Genomic DNA, 9,163 nt, shown 5'->3' with positions numbered 1-9,163 from the left:
CGCTCCGCAACTTGGGGGCCCGGGAGAGCAACAGGCAAAAAGCGCGTCTAGCGCAAAAGATACATTAGCGACTGGTGGTTTCGATCCACCGACCTTTGGGTTATGAGCCCAACACGCTTCCCCTGCGCCAAGTCGCTTGTGAGAGGGGATCCTCGCGCACGACATTTGTCCGTTGGGACTTGCGCCCGGCCGTGTCGCGGGGATCCGCCCCGCCCTGGGGCCCGATCGCGAGCCGGGCGCGGCCCGGCTGCGGCCCGGCCGCGCGGGCGGGGACGGCCCGGGCCCGACTCCCCCGGCGGGAAAGTCGCCGGCCCATTTGGGCGGCCGGGGCACCGGCCGGCGCCCGCCGCCGGTGGCGGCATTCCTCCACTGTTCCCCCATCCTCCCCTCGCTCGGCCACCTCCTTCTCGCTCTGCCGGCTCCGTCTTGCTTTGGCCTTCTGTTCTCCGGGGCGGCCGCTTCGTGGTGGTGGTCACTTGGCCAGGCGCGTGCGGGGCGCCATGCCGGCAGCCCGGATGCCATGGACGCCGCTGCTGCTGCCGCTGCCGGCGTCGGTGTTCCCCTGCCGCATGGCCGGCGCGCGCCTGGCCGCGGCGATCGCAAGCTGCCCGGGGCACTTCCCCAACGGCGAGCGCCGGCCATGCAACGGGGTCCTCAGCCTGACGGTGGCTGGCGTGGATGCGGTCTGTCGGCCGCGGTGCGGCGGCTTGGCGCCGGGGGCGTGCATGTATGGCTGGATGGCCGGGGGGCGTCGTGTGGCCAGCCGGACGCCTCTCCCTGCTGGTGGCGCCGCCGCCGCCGCCGCCGCCGCCGGTGGCCTGGGACCCGAGTGCCGGGTCGCTGGCGACGGGCTGGTCTTGCTGCTGGGCCGCCGTGCGGGGGCCCGCCCGGCGGGACACTTCGTGTTTGAGGGCCACCGTGGCCGCTGCTTGCCGGGCTGCGCCACATGCACCGGCCCCAAGGCCGACATGTGCACATCCGGCCCCCTTGGGGGCCGGTCATCCAGCAGCCCACCCTGCCGGTGGGGCTGGCTCGCCCGCGGGGCACGTGTGTGTGCCGGGTTGCATCAATCTCCGGAGCCGGTGCGCGGACACAGCGGCCGCCGGGTGGGGGCCCTGCTGGCTGGGCAGCGCCGGCCCCGTGTCCGCTGCCTGCCTGGCCGGTGCCCGATGCTTGACCCGGCGGCCGCTGTGTCCGCTGCCATGCTGCCATGCTGCCTCTGGTCGATGCATCGGGGCCCATCGGGGTCTGGCCTGCCTGCCCGGCGGGGCCCTCCCATGGTGGGGCCCGGTGTGTGGGCTGCTGCCCGGGCGCCGGTGCCACTTGCCACAGGCCGGCCGGAGGGGCCTTGCCCGGGACACCGGCTTGGCCGAGTGCCTGCCCTGTCCAGCCGACCGTGCGAAGTGCCCGGCCAACAGGGCCAATGCCCTCCCCCGCGGCCGGCGGCGCGTCGGCTGCATGGCGATCTGGCCCCCGGCATGTGTGTCGGCCGGCTGCTGGACATGCTCCTTCCAGAGGGGCTTTTGCACCAGCTGCCCGGTGGGGCTGCTCCCACGCGGCCAAGTTGGCCTGTGTGTGTGTGTGTGTGTGTGTGTGTGTGTGTGTGGGGCCCGCGACGCCGGTGAGCGCCACGAGGCCCGGCACTGCGTCCGGTGCCATGGCACATGCCTCGCCTGTGTCGAGGGCAGCTCGTCTTTCGAGTGCACCGCTTGCCCGGCTGGCCGGCCATTGCGCCGGAGTGCCTGGGCGGAGCCCCGCCCCAGGGGCTGTTACAGTCTTGCGGCGGCCGACCCGCCTGGGCAGGACTCAAGCTAGCAGCATCAGCGCCATGAGCAGCATTTGCATCAGCAGCATCAGCGACAGCGACAGCGCCAGGCCCCAGCCGAGTGGCACACGCGTCAAGAATGCCACCCCGCATGCGGCGCGATGGCCCGGCGGCGGCCTGGTGCACCGGCTGCCGGGGCGTGGCCGATGCCGGACTGGCACCCCGCCGCGCCGGTGTCTGGCCAGCTGGACACCTCGCCGGGCCACCCAGAGCCCGAGAGTGCCGGGAGTGCGACGCCCCCGCCCCCCTCCTTCCCCCTGCCCATGCCAGGCCCCTGTCGATGATGTCTCGGGCGCGGGTGCGTCATGGCGTTGCTCTTTCTCGGGCGCTCTCCCTCTCGCGCCAGCCTGCGCCGCCGCCCGTTCCCCCCTGCTCAGTGTGCCGATGGCCTCTCCGACAGTGCCTCCCCCCCCCCCCCCTCCGCGGCAGATGGTCGCAGGGGTGGGCACGAGCGTCGGGGGTCTGGCCAGGGCTGTGCCACTCCTGGCGGTGCTCCGGACAGCGGCGGTCCGGTGTTGGTGGCTATCGCGCGGGGGCCGGCCATCACTGCGGGCGAAAACCGGACCATCCTCAGCACTCCGCTGCGGCCGCGGCTCCCGCCCTACCCCCTTTCTTCCTGGCCACACACACACACACACACACACACACTCCCTCGCTCCCGCTCTGCCTCGGGTCTCCTGCCTGGCCAGGCGGCGTTCCCCGTTGTGTGGCATGGCCCCACGCATGTCGGTGGTTCTCGCGTCGTCTGCCCTGCCCCCCTTTGCGGCCCAAGCCCTGGCCATGCGCGCGCACATGCGGCTCGAGTGGGATGCGGCAGCCGGCGGCCGGGCGTGACGTCGTACGCAGGCAGCCGAATGGCGCGACCGGCCCGTGGTTAGGCGGGGGGTGCCTTTCCCCCGCCCGTCTCGCGGGTGGTGTCCTGCCACCTCGTGGGGCTCACGCCGATGGCGCGCCGGCGTGCGAGCAGCCCCCGCGCGAAAGGCACCCGGATGCGGCCCTCGAGAATGAGGCGGCCGACATGGGGTGCGCCGCGTGCTGTCCCGATGCCCCCCCCCCCCCCCCCCCCCCTCGGCTGGGGGACTCGCATGCCGGGTGTGTCCTGCACTGGTGCGGCCTTCCCGCGATGTGCTCACGGGGGCAAGGGAAAGGGGCCCGCTCCTTCCCTGGCGCATATCCCCCCTCGCAAGCTGGGGCCCCCCTTCGCGGTGGCGCTGCTCGGGTGCTCCGCCGAGAGCCGCTGGCGCTGCCGATGCCACTCTGCCCGACGAACCTGCTTGCGGGGCCTCCTCCCCCCCCGGGCCACGCATCCCGCCGGGGAGCAGCCTGCCAGCGGTGTCCGGCCTCGGCACGGGCGTCTCTCGCGGGCAGCTGGACAAACCAGCCGGAGCAGACGGGGGAGTGGGTGTCTCCGCGATGTTTCGCCATCTCACGGGGGGCGGGGGGGCCTCACCACGGGCCGCACACGCCACATTGCCCCAGTCCTGGGCCTGGGCATGGTCCACCAGGGCGGGCTTGTGTACCGGGCCATCAAGCCCTCGGGCGTGCTTCTGGGGCTGGCTTCGCAGACGGGGCCGCTCCGGCCGCGCGGGTCACGGACTTCGGCGTCCTGCGCCTCAGCTACCGGGCGTCCGGCCCCCGGATCGGCGTTGGGGCGGGGGGACTCCGGCGCGCCGCACGCCGCCGCGCCCGGGGCACCCGCAGGCGTGGGCCGTGTCGTCTTGCTGCGACTGTCGGGCTCCCACCCGGTTGGAGGGGGCCCCCGGGGGCGGGAGAGACCACAAGGAGCCGGCCTCCGCAGGGCCGGTGTCGCCGGGGCCGAGTCCCTCCGGGCAGCCAGCACATTGAAGCCGCCACATGGGCACATGTGCACGCACCGGGGCGGCGAGCAGGGGCAGGAGAGGGGGGCCGGGGGAGTGCCAGGCCGCGCGCCCCTTGCCGCCGGGCGCCGCTCTCGCGCACAGGCGTCGCGCGCCCTGTGTCGATCGTCGGCCGGCGGACGTCGGTGCCCTCTGATGGGGAGATCGCGGTGTGCGGGGGCCCGGGCGCCAGGAGCGTCGTCCGCAGAAAAGCACGCGCGCGCCTGTGCAGGGCCCGGGGCGGGGACGGGCCAGCCGGGTGGGAGATCACACGCTCTTCCCCGGCTGACCCGGCGGCATTAACTGAGCGCGCGGATCTGGGCCTTCACGGGATCCTCCGGGCGGTGTCGGCGTGGGATGCCAACGGTGTCCTGCGGCAGCTGGGCCTGTCGCGGGCGCGGGCGCTGCCCCCCCCCCCCGGGCTCCGGCCGGCATCGGGAGGGGCGGCCTGGGCGCCCCCTGCCGCGGCTGCTGACCGTCCGGGGCTGGGAGAGCGCGCGGCACCGGTGGCCGGGGTGGGACAGCGGCGGTTGCCGGCGTCTGCCAGGCGATGCTGGCCGACCGTTGGGACGCCCGCCCACGCCTGAACGTCCGCCTCTGGCGTGCGCGCCCGGGTGAGGGCGGGGCAAAGGCGGCCCGTGGACGAGGTGCGCATCGAAGGGGCCCAGGGCCCGGGACGGGGGGGGGGGGGGGGGGGGGGGGGGGGGGGGGGGGGGGGGGGGGGGGGGGGGGGGGGGGGGGGGGGGGGGGGGGGGGGGGGGGCATGCGCGCATCGGCGCACTGGCACCCTGCCGACAACCCTGCGGCGGACGGGGCGCAGGACGGGCCGTTGTGACGGCCGCCTGTGAGGGGGCGCGGGCATTGGTGTGGGCAGGGGACGCGCGCGCTGGCATGAGCACTCCGCCGGACCAGGGCGCGCTCTCATTATGGCGGTCTGCGGTGGCCGGGGAGCGCCTGCGCACGTACGCCCGCACGTACGCACGTACGCCTGCACGTACACTCACACACACACGTACACGCACCCCCCACATATTTATGCTCATGTGCGTGTGTGTGTCTGGCTTACTGGGATCACTCCGCGCGCGGTGTCCGGGAGGGCCAGGAGGGGGGAGGGGGCAAGGGGCGACGGTCGGCCCTGCTGGATCGTTCGCGAGACGCGCCTGGGGTTGGGAGGGCGGGGCGGCCCCTGTCCGGCGGCCAGCCAGGGCTGCCCGGGGTGGCCCTGGCTGCCTGGCCGGCGGCGCGAGGGGGGCGCATGCCCCCATGCCTTTCGGGGCGTGCGTACGTGAGGATATTCGGTTTTGCACGGGCGTGCGCCGGCTAAATAAAGGCAATCAATGAGGGAGAGACGTGCGCGAGCTCACGCCGCAGCCGGGGGAGAGGGGGGGGGGGGGGTGGCCAGGGCATCTCCCCCTGTCCCCTTGGCGCGTTGGCCGTTCTCAGGAACCCGGCCGGGCGGCCGCCCCCGACCCGATGTGTGTGTGTGTGTGTGCGCGGGCATGCGCACCCGCCGCGGCCGGCGGGACAATAAGCCGGCGGGGGTCGCCCAGCAACCCCGGGTCGGCCAGCCGGAATGCCGGGCGTGCGCACCCTTGGCGCTTGAAATGAGGCCGGCCCACGTCCCCCGGCCCCCGGCCCCCGGCCCCCCATGGGGCGAGCCTGGCTCGCTGGTGGGCGAAAACAATAACATGCGTGCGCATTTTTACACACGCACGCATTTCACGCTCGTGCGCGGGGCCCGGGCCCGGGCCCGGGCGAGGATGGCAGGGACCGTTCGCCGCGCCCCGGCGCACGCTCGGCGCGACCGGGCCGCGCGCGCGCGCACCTGGGGCCTCCGCCCGGCGGCCGCATCCCGGCAGCCTGGATGTCTGTGCCCGGGTGTGCGTCTATCTGCCCCGGGGCGGTGGTGGGGCCGGCATGCATCTGACCCGATCGCAAGCGCGCGCATACACGCACCCGAAGTTGCGCGGCCCCCCCTCGCGAACGTGGCCGCCGCCCATATACCAGCCTGGCCTGCCATCTTCCTTTCGCCCGGCGCCGATCGGACCCCGGCCATCGTGAGAGCACGGCCTCCCAGCCATGGAGGGGGGGGGGCGCGGACTTTTTTCTGGCAGACCCCGTTCGCCCCGGGGTCCCCGGCCCGACCGCGGCCAGCCCGCCGTGGCAGGGTCCCCCGGCGGAAACCCGGCCCGCTGGGGGCGATCTACCAGCGCCCCCCCCCCTCCCCCCCCGCCCAACTAGGGGCCCGGACAACGCCAGGGAGATCTCGGGGACCCCCGGCGGGCCGGAGCCGGGCCGCAGACACGCCAGCCCCCCCCCCCCCCCCCCCCCCCCCCCCCCCCCCCCCCCCCTCCCCCCCCCCCCCCCCCCCCCCCCCCCCCCCCCCCCCCCCCCCCCCCCCCCCCTTCCCTCCTGCCTCCCCCTCCCCTCCTGCCCTCCCCTCCCCCCCTCCCCCCCCCGTCGCAGCCGCGGCCACAAACCACATGCGAGCGGGCACTGGGCTGCTGCCGCGGGCGGGGCTCCTGCCCCTGGTGGGCCTCCTGATGGTGCTGCTGGGGATGCTGCTCCCCGGGCCGGGGGCCGGGCTGCCGGTGGCCCTCCGGCCGCTGGCCGGCGGCCAATCCCCCGACGCGGCCAGGCGGCTGCCCTCCGCCAGCACGCGCGCCCTGGCGGCCCCGGCGACCCCGCCCCCGGCCTCGGCCATGGACACCGAGGAAAAGATGTCGGCCCTCCGGTGCTACTTCCTCAATGGCAAGTGCCTGTCACAGTGCCCGCCGGAGGCCCCCTACCATGTGCTGGTTTTCATCGTGTGGACCTGCCAGCAGAAGGGCCTGCCCAATTGCCGGATCCAGTCCATCAACTGCGACCAGTGCTTCCCCGGGTATCTGATGGACGACAACCGCCGGGGGTGCTCCTGCCCGGAGGAGGGCTGCGTCCTGTGCGACCAGCCGCCCCTCGGCCAGTGCGGCCTGTGCACCAGCGGCCGGCACCTGTACCAGGGCTCTTGCTTGGAAAGCTGCCCGGCCGGGTTCTACTCCAACCGGGGCATTTGCGAGGCCTGCCGGGCCGGGTGCGCCCGGTGCGACGCCGGCCCCGACACCTGTGACGCTTGCAACCCGGGGCTGCTGCTGCTGGATGGGACCACCTGCGAGACGTCCTGCCCGCGGGGGTACTTCGCCGAGGGGCCCCCGGGCGCCGGTGGCCAGGCCCCGGCCGACCGGTGTACCCCCTGCGGGCCGCACTGCAGCGATTGCCAGGGGCTGGTCGATTGCCGGACCTGCCAGGCCGGGTGGCTGCTGCTGGAGGGCGAGTGCCTGGCCGACTGTCCGGATGGCCACTTCCCGGATGCCCAGGCCGGGGTGTGTCGAATGTGCGATGACAAGTGCGAAGTGTGCACCGGGCCCGGGGCATGTGGCCAATGCGACCCGGCAACGTCGCTGCATGCGGGCCACTGCGTCGACTCCTGCCCGGGGGGCTTCTTCCGCCGGGTGCTGGAGGACGCCCAGCACGGGGTGTGTGACCGGTGCCATGGCAGCTGCCTCGAGTGCCATGGGCCCGGGCCCAGCCAGTGCACCGCGTGCGCCGAGAACCTCTTCATCAAGCAGCCCATCCCGCCGGTGAGCCCGCCCCTGGACCGGGGCCCCTGTGTGCAGGACTGCATGAATGACCCGACCCAGTGCGCCACATGCGAGCCGGAGTGTGCCACCTGCCGGCCGGGGCCCGACGGGCCGGCCGGCCGGTCCGAGTGCCTGGAATGCCACGACTCGTGGGTCCTACTGGAGAGCGAGTGCGTGGACCGCTGCCCGGCGGGCTATGCCACCATGGCCTCCGGGGCCTATTGCGCCCGGTGCCACGAGTCGTGCGCGGCCTGCATCGGGCCCGGGGCCAGCCAGTGCACCAGCTGCTCGGACCCGAGGCAGGTCCTCCAGGCCGGCGAGTGCCGGGATGAGTGCTCGTCCGTCGGGTGGTTCCTCCAGGCCCCGGGGCAGTGCGCCCCTTGCGGGGCCAATTGCAGCCGGTGCGCCGGGCCGGCCGACGACGCGTGCACCACCTGCCGTCGGGGGATGCTGGAGCTGGCGTCCGGCTCGGTGCCCGGCGGGATGTCCTGCTTGAAGTCCTGCCCCGGGGGGTACTTCGCCAGTGGGAGCACCTGCATTGCCTGTCTCGGGGGCTGCACCGCGTGCCAGGGCCCGGGGGCGTGTTCCTCCTGCCGGCCGGGGCTGCTGCTGCACCAGGGCACCTGCACGAGCCAATGCCCGGCCGGGTATGCGGCGGTGGCGGCCCCCGGGGCCGGCGCCGGGTCCGGCATCCGCCAGTGTGCCCCCTGCTCGGAGGCCTGCGCCGAGTGCGGGCCGCGAGCCGGGTCCGACCCGGCCACCGCGCCGGGGTCCCTGTCCGAGCGCCGGTGCACCGGCTGCATGGAGGGGCACTTTTTGGCGGACGCCGACACCGACCAGGCTCGCTGCCTGGCCGCCTGCCCGGCCGGGCAGTATGGCGATGTGCTGACCGGCATGTGCCAGGCCTGTGGCGCCGGCTGCCCGACTTGCTCCTTTGGCCGGGACTTTTGCACCAGCTGCCCGGAGGGGCTGCTGCTGCGCGACCGCCATGGGCTGTGTGTGAGCACCTGCGCCGGGGACGAGCACCAGGAGGCCGGGGTGTGCATCGTCTGCCATGACACGTGTGCCACCTGCGCCGGGGGCAGCTCGGCCTCCAGATCGGAAGAGCGTCGTGGCTGCCCGGAGGGGCTGCTGCTGCGCGACCGCCATGGGCTGTGTGTGAGCACCTGCGCCGGGGACGAGCACCAGGAGGCCGGGGTGTGCATCGTCTGCCATGACACGTGTGCCACCTGCGCCGGGGGCAGCTCGGCCTCCCACTGCACCTCCTGCCCGGAGGGCCGGTCGCTGCATGAGGGCGCCTGTGTGGAGGCCTGCCCGGCGGGCTTCTACAGCGATGTGCCGGATGAGCCGGCCCCGGAGGATGGGGCCCCGGGGCCCGGGTCGCAGGCCCCGCGCGAGACCCCCCGCTGCCGGGTCTGCCATGTGGAGTGTGTCACCTGCCATGGGCCGGGGTCGGGGCAATGCACCAGCTGCCCGGCTCCCTGGCTGCTGCTGGGGTTCAGCTGTGTCGGCAGCTGCCCCGGGTCCGGGTACCTGCTGGACGAGGCCCGGCCGAATGAGTGCCAGCCCTGCGTCGAGTATTGCGAGTACTGCCCGGCCGGGGTGGACCGGTGCGACCGGTGCCGGGCCGGGACCCTGCTCCTGCCGGGGGGGTCCCCCTCGACCAGCCCTTCGGACCGGTGTGTCACCCAGTGTCCGGGGATGTTCTTCCACAACTTCGACGCCTCCCTCTGCGAGCCCTGTGCCGAGGGGTGCATGGTGTGCACCGGGCCCGATGCGGCCGATTGCACGCAGACCATCGAGTGTGCTCAAAACAGCGGGCGATGTGAGAAGGCTGGTGCGTGTGCGGGGGGGGGGGGGGGGGG

The 9,163-nt window shown here is 74.5% G+C and overlaps 2 protein-coding genes and 1 non-coding gene across 3 annotated transcripts in view; 2 read left to right on the top strand and 1 right to left on the bottom strand.

The window, feature by feature from the left end:
- Positions 1-65: 65 nt before the first annotated feature.
- H696_05705 lies at positions 66-137 on the bottom strand. The gene has a single exon. It is a non-coding gene; the product is annotated as a tRNA-Met (tRNA).
- Positions 138-1,141: 1,004 nt separating this feature from the next.
- On the top strand, positions 1,142-4,364 carry H696_05704 (hypothetical protein). Its single transcript, XM_009499518.1, has 5 exons — positions 1,142-2,053; positions 2,096-2,123; positions 3,305-3,470; positions 3,624-3,689; positions 3,914-4,364. The coding sequence occupies exons 1-5, from the start codon at positions 1,211-1,213 to the stop codon at positions 4,266-4,268; spliced, it is 1,458 nt and encodes a 485-aa protein (XP_009497793.1). The 5' UTR covers positions 1,142-1,210; the 3' UTR covers positions 4,269-4,364.
- A 1,759-nt stretch (positions 4,365-6,123) lies between these two features.
- Positions 6,124-9,163, top strand: part of H696_05703 (TKL protein kinase) — a gene marked incomplete at its 3' end in the record, with an annotated part of 5,563 nt that continues 2,523 nt past the window's right edge. Inside the window, exon 1 of the mRNA XM_009499517.1 lies at positions 6,124-9,135. Within this exon, the coding sequence (XP_009497792.1) occupies positions 6,165-9,135 (2,971 nt within the window). The 5' untranslated portion in view covers positions 6,124-6,164. The remainder of the gene's footprint in view (positions 9,136-9,163) is intronic.

The sequence above is a fragment of the Fonticula alba genome (genome assembly GCF_000388065.1).
Source record: "Fonticula alba strain ATCC 38817 unplaced genomic scaffold supercont2.13, whole genome shotgun sequence".
NCBI lineage: Eukaryota > Rotosphaerida > Fonticulaceae > Fonticula > Fonticula alba.
Note: the sequence above shows the minus strand (reverse complement) of the source record. Positions and strands in the feature narration are given on the sequence as shown.

What these genes read in the sequence shown, in the direction of transcription:
- H696_05704 (XM_009499518.1), top strand. Translation starts at nt 1,211, where the DNA reads ATGCTGCCTCTGGTCGATGCATCGGGGCCCATCGGGGTCTGGCCTGCC. An exon ending in CGATGATGTCTCGGGCGCGG is followed by an intron (nt 2,124 to 3,304) that starts GTGCGTCATGGC and finishes ACATTGCCCCAG; the next exon opens with TCCTGGGCCTGGGCATGGTC. An exon ending in AAGCCGCCACATGGGCACAT is followed by an intron (nt 3,690 to 3,913) that starts GTGCACGCACCG and finishes GCGCCTGTGCAG; the next exon opens with GGCCCGGGGCGGGGACGGGC.